The sequence below is a fragment of the Orycteropus afer genome, unplaced genomic scaffold (genome assembly GCF_000298275.1).
Source record: "Orycteropus afer afer isolate SDZICR_OR568_19922 unplaced genomic scaffold, OryAfe1.0 scaffold00001, whole genome shotgun sequence".
In the NCBI taxonomy this organism is placed as follows: Eukaryota; Metazoa; Chordata; class Mammalia; order Tubulidentata; family Orycteropodidae; genus Orycteropus; species Orycteropus afer.
In genome coordinates, this window is record NW_006921588.1 from 25,903,629 (window position 1) to 25,920,703 (window position 17,075).

Below are 17,075 nucleotides of genomic sequence, written 5' to 3' on the forward strand. Positions count from 1 at the left end.
ATCTTCCTTCTGAGGAGTGGCTGGTGGATTTGAAACTCCAGGCTTCTGGTTAGCAGTCAGGTGCCTTAGGCACTATGCTACCAGAGCTCCTAGGCCTGTATATAACTAACCAAAAAGAAGTTTTTGTTTATTTTATTTGATTTTACCTCACAGCATCCTGCAGCCATTCGGGAGAATGCTGGCCTGAAAATTCTGTCAGCAGGTGTGTAGTAGAGAGGTGAGAGGAGAGGGCTAAGACAAAGCTTTGGAGACATCAACATCTGTAGAACCGCTGGAACAAGATGAAATGGCCAGAGAAAATAGAAGAAAAGCAGGAGAATATGGTTAGAAAGAATCAATGAAAGATACTACCTTAAGATACCCTTAAGTTAGATGCTGCTAAGAGGTCAGTCAGGATTCCTGAAGAATTGTTGTTAGCATCATGAAGGTTGAGCTTTGGTATCCTTTTATGAGATCAGTTTCTGACAGCTTTTTTTGGGGGAAGGTCTTCATGTCCCTTTATTCATTTCTTGCTCTTTTTTCTCTGATAGCATGTTGGAGGCAGATTCCAATTTGCCTCCAGCAAATGGATTGAGTCATAAATAGGTAAAGAAGTGTAGAGAGCAGATACAAACAGCTCTTTCAAGAAATTTGGCTTTGAAGGAAAGCAATAACTGGAGTGGGAATTAATGTCACGTATCCAGGGGTAACTGAAATGATTCATTTAATGTAGAATCTTCAGCCTACTAAAAATTAATGCAGAAGGAACAATCTATAGGGTAAACTTACTTGGGAAGAGATAGGATGCAGTGCAGAGTGGGTAGAAAGATTGGCAGGGTTGCCACAAACCTTCAAAAAAGAGTAGAAGGTGACATTTTTCATTTTACTGCTGGAAAAGAGGAAAGGTTAGAAAAGCAACACAGAGTTTGGTTTTACAGACATGACCTGCTTTTTTCCTGTGAGCAGAAAAGTTAGGTCAACTGCTGAGTTGCAGGGAAAACGGAAATGAATTGAGAATGTGAGAGAAGTCAAGAAAATTACAAAAGAGTGCTTTGTTGTGAAAGAAAATGTTTTAAGATTGCTGAGTAAGAAATCTCTGTGATGGAATCCAATTCAAACCTAGCTTATGGATAATTTTCCATTGTAACAAATAATTTTTAAGTGAGTGTTTGCTACAGTTAAGATTATTTTTATTCATACACGTTATAGAAATGTGTAGGCACAAGATACTTTTTATGGTAATAATGGTTTTCTTCTTATGGCTCACTGTAAAACCAAAACTTTAAAAGTTGTGAAAATTTTTCTACAAATTAAACTTTTTAAAAGAATTACTCGTTTTTATAAAAACAATGCATGTTCATTATGAGAAGTTTAAGTGATATAAATAATAAAGAATATTTTAAAATTGCTCAATAGCTCACTGTCTAGAAATTATTTTTCTTATGACTTATTCAGTGTCATTAAGAGAGAAATAATTTTATATAATTGTGATCATACAGGGTATATGTTATTTTAAACAGAGTACTAAATTACATTTTACTGTGTTTAAATGAAAACGATGTGACACGGAAGAAATTACTAAATTTTAGAAAATCCCTGTGCTTGTTTAGTCTTATTTGCATATCATAGTATATTCAGCACTGAGTCCACAGTCTCTATGCTTGACAATACAAAACAGCTTGGGTGCAAAAAAATTCTTAAGTCGTATTTTCTTTCTCTTAGAACTCTAAAGATAACTGCTCTACTGACTTTTGGCATGGAGCTAGTTACACTGGAGAATTATGAAGCCTGATGTGTGACTTGATTTTACTGCTTATATCTCCTTAGTATTCTTCTTTTGTTCTTGGTGATGTGTATGGTGTCGATTTAGTATTGGTTGACCAAACAGCAGTGATGAAGTATAATTCTTGTTTCAGTGTTTATTCATACCCTCTTACTTGGAAGTTGAAACTTTTAAAGTGACTGTGATTTCGAAGTGGGCCACTTTCCTGTAGGATCTCTTTCACAGCCTGTGTTTTACGTTATATAATAGCCCGTTTAGAGTATAGAGGAAGGAACGTTCACAAAATTCAAATGAATTTAGAAATGCTAAAATTTATTCTTTTGTACTCTCGAGTTGTAAGAAATAAGAGACTACTAGGTCCATGTTTGATATAAGGAAGAAATAGAAGAATTAAGAGGGATATAGCAACTAAAGTATTTCTCAAAGAACCATTATTTTTCCCCCAAAGCCAGAGGTAAGTTTTCTGTGCTCATTTTTCTTTATGTCTAAACAGCATCTGAGGAGCCCTGGTTTTGCAATGGCTTAGCGTTTAGCTGGGGCTCTGGTAGCATAGTGGCTAAAGCACTTGACTGCTAACCAGAAGGCTGGCGGTTCAAACCCACCAGCCACTCCTCGGAAGGAAGGTTGGGCAATCCTACTTCTGTAGTGATACTGCCTCGGAAACCCAAGGAGGGGTCGCTATGAGTCGGGGCTGACTCAATGGCACATAACAACAACAACAAGCGTTTAGCTGCTAACTGAAAGATTGGGTGTTTGAACCCACCAGCTACTCCATGGGAGAAAGGTGTTGGCTGTCTATGTTCGTAAAGATTACAGTTTGGAAACCCTATGGGGCAGTTTTGCTCTGTCCTCTATGATTATTCCCTCACTGCCGTAGAATCGATTGTAACTCATAGTGACCCCTCCTTGGATTTCTGAGGCAGTATCTCTACAGAAGTAGATCTCCCTATCTTCCTTCTGAGGAGTGGCTGTTAGGTTTGAACCGCCAGCCTTGTGGTTAGCAGTCACATGCTGTCACTATGAGTTGGAATTGACTCAGCAGCCGCAGGAGTATTTTGATCTTAGATCTTCCTCCAGATTGTTACATTACTGCTTCATTCTGGCCAATATGGATTCAACTCAGTTGTCATCTCCTCAGAGAGGCCTCCCTGACTATGCTCGCTAAAGTGTTACACAGTACTCCCCCTTCCCCTCAAAACTCACACCTCACCCTAACACATTATCCTAATTTATACAGAATAGTACTAAAAGTTGAGAAAAAAAATCAGGTAAGATCCCAATGTCATCAAAATGACCATAGTTTTCAGATATTCAGACCCATGTTTTCAGACATTTCACTTGATAGAAGTAATCTCACCAAAAATGTAATCATTTAATGCATGTTGATACAAATTTATTATTTTATTCATAATGGCTCACTTTTTTGGTTAAATTTATTTAAACAGAAAACTTTGTGATTCAGGTTAAGTAGAAAATTAGTATTGCTTGTCAAACTTGAAAACTATAATAAGAATAAATACAAGGAAAACTACATTTTTATTAAATGTTTTTGTCTTCAGATGCTCTAAGACTGCTCTGTTGGTAAAAAGATAGATTTAATGTAGACGTTAAAGACCAAAAGTATCAAGCTGGGATGTTCTCCTTGACATAAACAGGATTGAAAGAGAATTGAAATGGAAGTAACTTTCTCACAAAGTGATTGATTCAGTATAATTTAGTGTAGTTTTTTAAGGTGCGTAAAGTCATCTTCTTTACCAATATAGGGTCCCTATTGGGGTAAACACTATTTTATTTAATGTGAAGTTGAAATAAATAACTTTGGTCATGGACTAGGGTAAAAACATGCTGGTGAACTAGCAAGAAATGGTGGAGAAAACTTATAAACCCTCAAAATTTATTTTAATCTATCCCAAGATAAGTTGACCAACATGAAACTATATTGTTCAAAACTAACATTTTACATATATTGCTATGGAATTCTTCTAAAGTACTTTGATGATTAAACTTACGTGTCACCTTGGCTAGGCTGTGGTTCTCAGTGGTTTGGCAGTTATCTAATGATGTAATCTGGCAGTTATGTAACGATATAGTTATCCTCCATTTTGTGATACGATGTAATCACCTCATGATGTGACCAGATGTGATCAGCCAGTCAGTTGTAAAGGGAGTTTCCTTGGGAATGTGGCCTGCAACCAGTATATATGAGTATTCTGGCAAAACTTGCAGATGTTTTGCGCTCTCTGGATCCTACATCTGGATTATTATCATCTGACCTCTGGTTCTTGGGACTTGAGCCCATGACTTGCCATCCTACTTGCCAGTCTTTGGATTTGTTGGCTTCCACAGTCTGTGAGTCAACAGTCTTCCATCTTACCTGCTGATTTTGAATTCTTCATCCTCTGCAACTCATAAGGCAGCAGCAAGCTGTCTGAGATGCCCATCTCGGGTTCTTCATAGCTATGTGAGTGAGGAGAAGCCTCCAGTTTGTTGTCTGGCACATAAACTTGGGACTTGCTACCCTCTACAACTGTGTGGAGTAATTTCCTTGAGATAAATCTCTCAGTCAATCTCTCTCTCTCTCTCTCTCTCTCTCTGTCTCTGTCTCTGTGTATATATATATACACACACATACACACACACTCACATGCTTCACTAGTTTTCTTTCTCTGTAGGAAGCAGCTTAAGACAGTTACTAGTTCCTACATCATGACAAAATAGTATATGCCCCAATTACTGAAAGAGTTCTATATATCTGATACTCTGCTAAGCATCTAATGATGGGAAAATCAGATCTAGGTTCAATAATTTGTGTAAGATTTTATGACCAGTAAATCTATCTGATTTCAAAGCCCATAATCTTAACTATTAAGTGTGCTAAAAAGGAAAAGTTGAACGTAAATCTAGGGTGAAGTCTTTTGACCCAGGGACATGTCTTTAGAAAGTAATCCCCAATTTATTAGCTTTTAAGAAATGGAAAGTTGCCCAAATGTACACCAAATGTATGGAACCTAAAACAACTATTCTAGGCCTCATCACAACACTGTTCAGTTTTAAAGTATAGTTACTGTGGTTCCTTCTCTTATGTTAATTTTTGCCAAAATTTATTTTTTAAAAATAGATTTAAATTCTTGCTGTAACATGTTACCACTTCACATACAAATGAATATAATAAAAGTCCCTTGCATATTGTAATATATGAGCTTGGAGCATGAGAACAACAGTGTAATCCAAAGTATATAGGGTCTAGTTTGAATTTTTCCTTATAGTCATTAGTTGCTGTCAAGTCAGCTGAGACTCATGGTAACCTCACGAACAATGGAATGAAATGTTGCCCAGTCTTACACCATCTTCATGATCATTGCTATCCTCAGGTTCATTGTTGTGGCTGTTGTGTATTTTGAGTATCTTTCAATTTGTTGTTGTTAGGTGCCATCAAGTCATCTATAACTCAGTGACCCTGTGCACAGCAGAAAGAAACAATCATTGCAGCCAATGTGTAAGTCCATCTCGTTGAGAGCCTTCTCCTTTTTAGTTGACTCTCCACTTTACTAAAGGTGAAAGCATGATACCCTTCTCCAGGGAATGATCCCTTCTGACAACATGGCCAAAGTAGGTGAGACGAAGTCAGGCCATTCTTTCTTCCAAGGAGCATTCTGGCTGCACTTCTCCTAGGATGATTTGTTAGTCCTTTTAGCAGTCCGTTGTACTCTTAGCATTCTTCTCCAGCACCACAACTCAAAAGCATCAATTCTTCGGTCTTCCTTTGGTCCACCTCTCACTTGTATAAGAGGTGATTGAAAATACCATGGTTTGGGTTAGGCTTACCTTATTTTGTCTTCAAGGAAATATCTTTGCTCTTTATCACTTGAAAGAGGTCTTCTGCAGCAGATTTGCCCAATGCAATATGTTGTCTGATGTCATGACTGCTGCTTCCATTGGTGTTGATTGTAGAACCAAGTAATATGAAGTCCTTGGCAACGTCAATCTTTTCTCCATCCCTTTTGAAGCTATTTATTGATTCAGTTGTGAGGATTTTTGTTTTCTTTGTATTGAGATATAATCCATACTGCAGACTGTAGTCTTTAATCTTCATTGGTAAGTGCTTCAAGTCAGCCTCACATTCAACAAGCAGAGTTGTGTCATCTGTGTATTGGAGGTTGTTAATGAGTCTTCCTTCAATCCTGATGCCACCTTCTTCTTCCTACAGTCCACCTCCTCAGATTATTTGTTCTGCATGCAAATTGAGTAAGTACGGTGAAAGAATTCAACCCTGATGCACTCCCTTCCTGATTTTAAACCATGCAGTATCCCCTTGTTCTGTTCGAATGACAGCTTATGTACAGGTTCCGAATAAGTACAGTCAAATGTTCTGCAATCCCCATTCTTCCCAATGTTATCCATAATTTGTTGTGATCCACACAATTGAATGTTTTACATGGTCATTAAAGCATAAGTAAACATTTTTCTGGTATTCTTTGCTTTCAGCTAAGATCCATCTGACATCAGCAATGATATTCCTCGTTCCACGTCCTCTTCTGTATCCAGCTCACATTTCTGGAAATTTTCTGTCAGTGTACTGCTGCAGCCATTTTTGAATCATTTTCAGTAAGATTTTACTTGCATATGATATTAATGATATTGTTTGATAATTTCCACATTCTGTGGGATCACCTTTCTTTGGAATGGGTACAAATACGGATCTCTTCTAGTCAATTGGCCACATAGCTGTCTTCCAAATCTCTTGGCATAACCGAGTGAGTGCTTTCAGCGTTGCATCCGTTTGTTGAAAACATCTCAGTGGGTATTCCCTCAATTCCTGGAGCCTTGTTCTTTGCCAGTTCCTTCGGTGGGCTTCAACTTCTTCCTTCAATACCATTGGTTCTTGATCACATGCCACCTCCTGAAATGGATGAATGTCAACCAGTTCTTTTTGGTACAGTTACTCTGCGTATTCCTTCCGTCTTCTTTTGATGTTTCCTGTATCATTCAATATTTTGCCCATAGATTCTTGCAGTGTTGCAACTTGAGGCTTAAACTTTTTCCTCAGTTCTTTTAGCTTGAGAAATAATGAGCGTGTTCTTTCGTTTTGGTTTTCTAACTCCAGGTCTTTTCATATTTATAATAATTGGCTTTGTCTTCTTGAGCTGCTCTTTAAAATCTTTTGTTCAGCTCTTTTATCATTTCTTCCATTTGCTTTAGCTACTCTCTGCTCAAGAGCAAGTTTCAGAGTCTATTCTGATACCTGCTTTTGTTCCTTTCTTGTCTTTCTAATGCCATCTTGCTTTCTTCATGGATGATGTTCTTTTTTCTTTCTTTCTTTCTTTCTTTTGTATTGTGATTTGGGTGAAGATTTACAGAGCAAATATACTTTCCATACAGCAGTTCACATACACTTTGTCTCATGACATTGACGACAATTTAACATAATGCAACATCTCCTTTCCTACTTCCTCCCGATAGGTACCTCTTCTCTTCCCTGTGTCCATGTCTCCATGCACTCCTATCCCCTGAGCTGTCTCCCTGTGCCTGAGCAGCCCTTCTTTCTCTCATGTTTGTTCTCTCCAAGGAGTATATCTACCTCAGGTAAATGCTCAACTGATATGCCTCTCTGTTGTTTGGCTGGAAGCCACAGGTGTGCATTTAATTCCAGACCTGAAGGGCAGTTAGGGGCCACAGTCTCAGTGGTTCCACCAGGCTGCCTCAGGCCAGCAAACCTGTTCCTTGCTTTTTTTTTTCCCCAAAAATGATCTTGAGTTTTGTTCCACGTTGTTCTCCCTGTCTATCTAGGATCTCCTACAAAGGTCCTCTTCCAAGTGGTTGACAGTAGTAGCCAAGCACCATCTATTTCTTCTGGTCTCATAGTCATATAGGCTGCAGATCAGATGGTGTACCAGTCACTAGGACTAATTGTTTCCATCAATTTTTGGTTTTCATCATTCTTTGCTCTGGATGAGGAGAGACCCATCGTTGCATCTAAATGGCAGCTTGCTAGCTTTTAAGATCCCGTTTGCTACTCGCCACAGTAGGAGGTGGAACAATGCTTTGTGTAGTATGTTATGCCAATTGAGCTTGATGTCCTCTGTGACTATGGTCCTAAGCCCACAGGTTCAACTACTCGGTCCCTCTGGGTAGCTGGCTGTGACCAAGCACTGACTACAACCTTGCCCCTTGTCAGCCCCATTATACACCTGGGAATTCAGATCATACACATAAAATTATTGGACCACTTTCTGCCAACCCTATACATGTTCTTGGGTGCACTCATGGATGATGTTCTTGATGTCATCCCACAATTCCTCTGGTTTTCAATCACTGGTGTTCAATGCATCAAATCTATTCTTTAAGAAGGTCTCTAAATTTGGGAGGGATATTATCAAGGTCATGTTTTGTCTCTCATGGATTTGTTTTAATTGTCTTCAACTTCAACTTAAATGTGCATGTGAGCAGTTGATGGTCTATTCCACAATCAGCTCCTGGCCTTGTTTTGGCTGAAGATCTTGAGCTTGTCTATCACCTGTTGCCACAGATGTAGTTGATCTGATTCCTGTGTCCTCCATCTGGCGAAGTCCACTTGTATAGCCATCATTTATGTTGCTGAAAAAAGGTATTTGCAACAAATTACTTGTTGGTCTTGTGAAATTCTATCATGCAATCTCCAGTGTTACTTCTATCACCAAGGCCATATTTTCCAACTACCAGTAACTCTTCTTTGTTTCCAACTTTTGCATTCCAATTACCAATTATAGTCAACACATCTTGATTGCATGTTCGGTCAATTTCAGACTGCAGAAGTTGGTAGAAATCTTCAATTTCCTCATCTTTGGCTTTGGAGGTTGGCTCATAGATTTCAATGATAGTAGTATTACCTGGTCTTCCTTGTAGGCATGTGGATATTATCCTCTCACTGACAGCATTGTACTTCAGGACAGATCTTAAAACAGTCTTTGTGACGATGAATGCCACACTGTTCCTCTTCAATTTGTCATTCCCAGCATAGTAGATCGTATGGTTGTCTGATACGGAATGGCCCAAATCAGTCCATTTCAGCTTACTAATGCCTAGGATATTGATCTTTGTGCATTCCATTTCATTCCAATTTTCCTAGATTCGTACTTCATACATTCCATGTTCTGATTATTAACGGATGTTTGTATCTGTTTCTACTTATTTTGAGTCATGCCACATCAGCCAATGGAGGTCCTGAAAGCTTTACTTTCCATCCATAGTGTTAAGGTCGTCTCGTCTATGAGGAGTCAGCTCTTCTTCAGTCATAGTTTGAGTGCCTTCTAACCTGATCGGCTCATCTTCTGGGACTGTATCACACAGTGTTTCAAGGCTGTTCATAAAGTTTTTCAGTGATACATCAGACAGCGTTTTACTGCTATTCATAAGGTTTTCACTGGCCAGTTGTTTGAGAAGTGGATGGCCTCTTCCTTCTTCCAAGTCTTTCTTAGACTGGAAACTCCACTGAAACCTGTCCACCATGGGTAACCCTGCTGGCATTTTGCAACATTGGTGGCACAGCCTCCAGTCTCACAGCAACATGCATGCCATCACAGGACAACAAACTGACAAACAAGTTCGTCTCTGTTAGTTGTTCCTAACTGCTGTGCACCTGCCTCTCTGGGGTCTGGCCTTAAAATAAAGCTGCCCCGAGATGCATGCCACTCTTTCAATTTAGGAGGCTAATTTTCCAGCACTGTATTAGATCCTTTCAACTAGATCCTTTCAATTGGATCAAAGGATCCTTTCAGTTGGATCCTTTCAACATCACGATAAATGGAGAAAATATTGAAATTGTCAGGGATTATATTTTACTTGGATTCATAATCAACGACCATTGAATCAGCAGTCAAAAAATCAAATGATATATTGCATTGGGAAAATCTGCTACAAATGACCTCTTTAAAGTGTTAAAGAGCAAAGAGATTACTTTGAAGACTAAGGTGTGCATGCCTGACCCAAGCTGTGGTATTTTCAATAGTCTAGTATAGTTTTGAGAGCTGGACAATGAATAAAGAAGACCACAGAAGAATTTATGAATTTTAATTGTGGTGTTGGTGAAGAATATTGAATATACCATGGATTTCTAGAAAAATGAAGAAGTCTGTTGGAAAAACGGCAAGGAGGCCACATGTTCTGACCTTCTCTAACCCTACAAGGGGAAGACAGGATTACCAGCAGTAACCCAAGGCCTATTACTGCAAGGCCAGACATGCTGCCTCCCTCCAGCCCTTTCACCAACCGTTCCTCCCAAAGCACCTACCATCTCCTGGGTTCGATAATTCGCTGCAGTGGCCACACAGAACTCACAGATTACAGGGTTTATTAGGGAAGCACCACAGGCTACAATTCAAGTTCAGGAAAAATGCTCAGTTTCTTTCCCAGCCAACAGTCTCTCACAGTCTCTTTCTCAGCAGTGCTGGTCCCTCAGTGTCTCACTCAGCAATGCGTGTCTCTTGCGTCTCTTTCCCAGCAACACGTGTCTCTTTCAGGGGTGCATGTCTCTTTCGGCAGCACATCTTCCTCAACCAGCAGTGAGAGAGAGTTCTGCCTCTAGGACGCCTCCTTTTGAGCCCAGCAGGGTGGTCAAACTAGCCAATTATAGCATCAGAACTCTAAGCATCTGAGGGAGAGTGGGCATCTCCCAGAACATTGTATTGTGCCACGCCCAACAGAAATACTCCACGTGGATAACATTTACAATCAGGAGCTCCTCAGTTGCTCATTCCACCACTGAGTTTACAATGACTTATGGGTAGAAAAGCCATACAAAATAATTTACTACACCGCATCTGTCTTGGATGAAGTCCAGCTGGAATACTCCTTAGAAATGAAAATGGCCAGACTCTGCTACTTGTACTTTGGTCATGTTGTCAGAGAGAACCAATTCCTGGAGAAGGATATCAAGCGTGGCAAAGTAGAGGGTCAGCCAAAAAGGGGAAGACCCTCAATGAGATGAATTGGCACAGTGGCTGGGACAGTAGGATCAAGCAGGGCAATGACTGAGGATTGCACAGGACCAGGCAATATTTCATTCTGTTGTACATAGGGTCGCTATGAATCAGAACCAACTTAATGACCCCAAACAACAACAGCAACATTGGACAGTAATCTGTTGTGATCCATAGGTATTCACTGGCCTTTCTTCCTAGTCTGTTTTTGTCTAGAACTGTCAACCATAGGGATCCTGCTGGTATTTGAAATGCCAGTGGCATAAAAAAAAAAAAAAAAAAAAAAAAAAACCATTGCCATGGAGTTGGATCCAACTCATAGTTACCCCTCCTTGGGTTTCCAAGGTGGTATCACTACAGGAGTAGATTGCCCAACCTTCCTTCTGAGGAGTGGCTGGTGGGTTTGAACCACCAGCCTTCTGGTTAGCAGTCACATGCCTTAGGCACTATGCCACCAGAGCTCCCAGCCAGTGGCATAGCCACCAGTATTATAGCAAAATGCAAGCCTCCATAGTAGGAGAAAGTGACAGATGGGTGGTAGTTTCTTACGATAGGGTAAATGGATTAGTGATGATCCAGTCCAGACTCCTTTTCTTACCCAATCCTTGGCTGACTAGTCAAGGTGTGTTGGAGACTGATTTGTAAGTGACCCTCTTTTCTTTAGTCTAGGGTTTCTCTTTGGATTAGTGCACATCATCAGAAAATTTGTTTTCTTTGCTCCCAGAATTGCAGTTATACTCACTTCTCACTTAGTGACATGTTTAGCTTCCAAAGACCAGATTGTTATGCAAAAATTGGTATTACGTGAAAATGTAAGATGAACACATAAGATCACAAAATGGAGGATGACTGCATCATTACATAACTGCCAGATTACATCATTATATAACTGTCAAACCACTCAGAATCATGGCCCAGTCACATCACAGCCAGTGTTACGCTTGCCTCATGCCTCAGTATTCATTACTATCAGACATACATTATTAAGGTACAAAATAGTCAGATAGTAGAGTTTTTACCATCATAAATGTAAAATTTTGGGTGAGATAGTTGATAAGTGAGGAGTAGGCATACTAAGTTACTCCCTATTGTCTACTGGTGGTGCAACTGGTTTGTGCTTAACTACTAACCTGAAGGTTGGTAGTTTGAACCTACCCAAAGGTGCCATGGAAGAAAGGATGGGCAATCTGTGAAGCCAAGGAAACTCTATGGAGCAGTTCTACTTTATAACACATGGGGTCGTCATGAGTCAGAATTGACTCTACAGCAATGGGTAATTAAGAAATTGCCATTTAAACCTGTTAAAGCATTTTCTAAGGGGCTCTGGTGGTACAATGGTAAGCACTTGGCTGTTACCCAAAAGGTTGGTGGTTTGAAACCACTCACCAGCTCTGCGGGAGAAAGGACTTTGTGATCTCCTGTAAAGATTACAGCCTAGGAAACCCTATGAGACAGTTCTGTTCTGTCACATAGGGTCCCTAAGCGTTGGAATTGAAGCAGTGGCACCTAACAACACCACCACCGATGCATTTGCTATAGGAATTTGTTGAGGACGTCGATTACTATAGTTACTCATTGGTCCTTTACGGAAAGACTACCATATCACCTATGAGTGTCAGGAAAAAGCTGTTATTTTATAACTAACTATGTTTCTGGTTTTTTTTTTTTTTTTTTTTTGGCTTTGGTTTTGGCTTTGGCTGCCGTGAAGCTAACTTTTATTTATTTATGTTTTATTCTATGGTACCATTTGTGTAAGATGCCTCAAATCATGACAAATAAATAATGTTGAATATCCCGGATGACTTATTTTGTACTCTTCAAAGATTTAAAACATTTACCTAAATCACTATCTAATGTGTTTATTAGTAAAGTATCTGATGTACCTCCTTGTTTCTTGCTAGTTCATATGAATTTGACATTATATGATACAACATTAGTTGTATGTCAAGAATACTTAAATATTACTTTACTGACTTATCTTTTAATTGCAGTAATACATGTATCTTTTTATTCTTACCGTTTTCCACTTTAAGATATAAACAACTTAATTGTTTTTAATTCTGGGAAATTATATTAAAAACTCTTTGTAGCCTGTAGCTCTTAGTCTTCAGGATTTAAGAGTGAGCTGTATTTACTGTTTCTTTTACCAAACTTGGTCCAACGATCTCTAATGATTTCTGTGATACTTCTATGTAAAAGAATTGATACTTTATGTTTGGAAAGCTCTTATTTTTTGAGTATAATCTAATTGGTACTTTTATTAAAGTAATTTATTATATGTAAATAGATGTTTATATTTGTTTAATTATAAATGTTTATTATTTTGTGGGTATATTGTTGCTTTCTACTTATAATATTTCTTGTATTCATATTTGTGATACTGTTCTTTATCTGGTAATTTGAGTAAATCCCAGTTGAATTATGTTGCCACATTATGTCTTCAAAAGGGCATAAAGTCAGTACACATGCTTCAGTAATATCTGGTTGTTTTACCCTTATGTTTCTAGTTGGCAATTTGAAATTATGGCTTCAACTGCACTTTAAATATGTGATAATAGCATGTGTTTCTAATAAGGGCCAGAACCATTTTGCTCAGATAGTGTGAATGGTTGTCACTCATATATGACAAATGCACCTTCATCTGCTTCGTTGATAGCCCCCTAAAAACCATACCCTCAAATCAGGCCGATGAAATTAGCTGCTGTGTAAATTGTGTGTCTGAGTGGTTCATTATCTAATCACAGTCAGAACCACAGTGATAAAGTAGATTGAAGCAGGGAAGAGGTCTGCCAGATGATTTCAGGCCTTCTCTCCCCCACCCCAAATCTGGTTCCCTTGGAAACCCATAGTAGTGTAGTTTAGAACTTCAGGCTTTCATGCCTGGAATTCAATACCTTTTAATGACTGAACTTGGAAATGCTAGTAGTTCCAGAACACAATTTTCTTTCTGCAAAGATCATAAATTTATTTGTTTGAATCCGTTTTCAAAATGTTGAGACTTTTGAACTACCATTTTGTTGTTAATGCCCTAAATATTGCTAAATAGGGGGAAAATACTATGTACTATATGCATAGAATTTAGAATAATTTATTGACTATAGTAAATTATTTCTTAATCTTCTAGGAATCTTTCACTTCTACTCATTCTAATTATAATGACCCTCTGTATTGTTTGTTTATTGAATTCCTTTCCTTTAATTCATTTTAGGTGCTTTTGAAGATGATGATATCACGCATGTTGAAGGAAGTGTAGATCCTATTCGAGATATAGAAATAATACATGAAGAGCTTCAGCTCAAAGATGAGGAAATGTTTGGGCCCATTATTGATAAACTAGAAAAGGTGGCTGTGAGAGGAGGAGATAAAAAACTAAAACCTGAATATGTAAGTAAAAATTGACAGCTTCTGTAGATACCTGAGTTCATTTTCTTCATTAAAATGTTTTTTTAAATAAAGCACATAAAATATCTAATATTCTTATGGAATTTCAGAATTCCATGGTCATTTCTGTGTAAAAAATTATTTAAAAAATCTGTTTTGGGAGGGCCACCAAGGGTCGTGGTCACAGGCTGTTTAAGGTATTCTTAAGCAAGCTGTATTTACTAGTAATATAGAGGGTGTTATGTGGTTACCAGGTAGACCCTTGAGTTTTAGTGATAGAGAAGTGTAGCTTTATGGTTAAAAGAAACTTACTAAATTTAGAGAAGTGGCTGAATGGATGAGTTCCATGGCTTTGAAGACATGAGTAATAGAAGGAATTGGTCTTCCATGGGATTGTGACTAAATGAATGCCCTATTAAGACACACGATTTTAATCTCTTATGGAATGAAAATACAAATCGTTGTCCTAAGTTTAAATGTGTTTTCTATCACATTATTAGTGAATAATTATTAGCAACGTTGTAATAAATGTTTGAAAGTCAGTTTTGAAGCTTTTCATTTAAATATTTTACAGTTGAAAAGCAATGTCATAATTATACATTTTTTCACTTATCAAAATCTAGCAAACTGCTTTGCTTTTTATATTCCTTTGCCATAGGAAAATTCTTTTCCTTCATTTTTTTTTATAATTATAATTTTATTGTACAAAGAAAAAAGATACTAATAAAGAGATGGACAGGGTGAGGGCTTGGGAGGGTCCTCGACACAGAGCTTCCTAACCCATCAAAGGGACACATCATGCTCCTGAGCATTAATGTTTTTCACCAACCAGGAAGCTCATGGGGCGTCACTGTCCCAATCTTTTATTGCAGTCTTATTATGGAGGCATGACTGGTTAGATTTTCTTTCATATTTATTTTTAATACATGTGTTTATTTTTAATTTTCTCATTTCTAGAAATTGCATATTGCGTCTTTTCCTTTCCTCATTTTTATTTAGTAAGTTTGAAAAACTCGCAGTTGAGGAAAGAGCTCCACATTACTAAAGAAGAAATCAGTTAGAGAATCCACCTTTAGACTTAGTTCTACCCTCAGTTACTGATGGTTGAAAATGCCCTGGACTTGACACAGAGAGATACATGTTGTGCTACTTACTTGCTTGATATTCTCGAATGAGCCCCAGTGCCTTTACACCTCTTAACATTGTGGTTATTTCCTATGCAAATAGATTGGGGAAAACAAAGAAATTGTCTGAGGAAATATGTAAGACTTTAGAAGGAAAAGGGGCATCAAATGTGTGGGTATGAAAACCATTCCTCTTTGAAAAGGAAAAAAAAAATTGTGAGAAAGAGATGTTTGGATTGAAAATAATTTATTTGCCCCAAAGATAATGGTTACTGATTAGAATGAATCCTTAGCAGTCATTCTTTAGTTAATTGATACATAGCTGACATCTATAAGTCTATCTGAAATGACAACTGTCTTAAAAATAAATTTATTAATCTTTCTTTCCTTGATGTGGGAGAAAAGGGATCTCAGACCCTTCTGAAATTCTTGAACTTCCATTACTGGCTTATCCTCTCAAGGAAAACCTGACTGTTGAATGCTATTCATTACTGTAATAATATTTTCTTATTTCTCACCATTTTTCTAAAATTCCTATACAGAATTTGAAGGCACAGCATGACTTGTGCTTTCAGAGAAATCTAAATACTTTCTCCACAGTCATTTTTCCCTTCAATGTCAAGTTCTTCTGGGTAGTTTATATTCTTATTTTCTCATTTCCAAAAAGTATGATTATCCCATCTTTTCTTTTCCTCATATTAAATTCAGCTGCTTCAGAGTAAACTGTAAATCAATGTATCTTGACTTTTTTTCATTTTCACCTCACCTAAGGAAGAATTAAATTATATTTCTCTATTTATTGAGCCAGACACTGTTGGACACTTTTTACATGTTACCATATTTAAACCACACAATATCCTGAAATATATATATTATTATTATCAGCCCCATGTTACAACTGGGAAACTCAGATTTCCAGAGGTTTTATGAAATGCTCAAGATTTCATACTTAGTAAATTATAGTTCAAGTTTTTCAACCAGATCAGTTGCTCCAGAGTCTTGTTTGAAAAACATTTTCTTAGCAAATTTCTTTTTAAAATATGACATACCAAAAAATGTGTTAACCTCATATGTATAGTTTAATATATAGTTTTAAAACCCCACTCATATGTCAAGAAATAGGCATTACTAAACAAAACCAAACCTAACCCACTGGCATTAAGTCAATTCCAACTCATAGCAACCCTATAGGATAGAGTAGAACTGCCTCATAGAGTTTCCAAGACTGTAAATCTTTACAAAAGCAGATTGCCTCATCTTTCTGCTGCCGAGTGGCTGGTGGGTTCAAAATGCTGACCTTTTGGTTAGCAGTCCAGTGCTTTAACTACAGCACCACCAATGCTCCAGGCATTACTAACCACCCCAAAATTCTCCCATCCCTTACCAATTTTAACTTCCTCTGTCCTCTCGGAGCTAACCTCTATTATGACTTTCATGGTAATAATCTCCTTGCTTTGCTTATACTACCAGTGTATGTGCCCCCTAAACAGTATGAATTAGTTTAACCTGATATTGAACTTTTGTTAATAATATCATATTGTATGTACAGGCATTCCCCAGGTTACAAAGGAAATCTATTCCTAAGTGTGGTCTTAAGTTGAATTCATAGGTAAGTCAGAACAGGTGCATACTGTTCTTATTTAGTCTTACTTTAGTGTAAGAAAAGGCTCAAAGACTTTCCAGTGATTTAAAAGCTGCATGTGCAGCAATTGAAGGTGATTGTGATGAAGAATTTTTGGGGAGTAGGAGTTGGTTCAGTCATTTCAAAGTGAGTGTAAACTAATGGAACATTAAAGGCCAACTAGGGTTTGTCTGGGGAGCTCTGGTAGCATAGTGCCTAAGGCATTTGACTGC

The 17,075-nt window shown here is 37.9% G+C and overlaps 1 protein-coding gene across 1 annotated transcript in view; it reads left to right on the plus strand.

Moving 5' to 3' along the window:
• OLA1 (Obg like ATPase 1) overlaps window positions 1-17,075 on the plus strand; it is a 243,919-nt gene that overhangs the window by 133,681 nt on the left and 93,163 nt on the right. Inside the window, exon 4 of the mRNA XM_007940699.2 lies at window positions 13,925-14,100. Within this exon, the coding sequence (XP_007938890.1) occupies window positions 13,925-14,100 (176 nt within the window). The remainder of the gene's footprint in view (window positions 1-13,924; window positions 14,101-17,075) is intronic.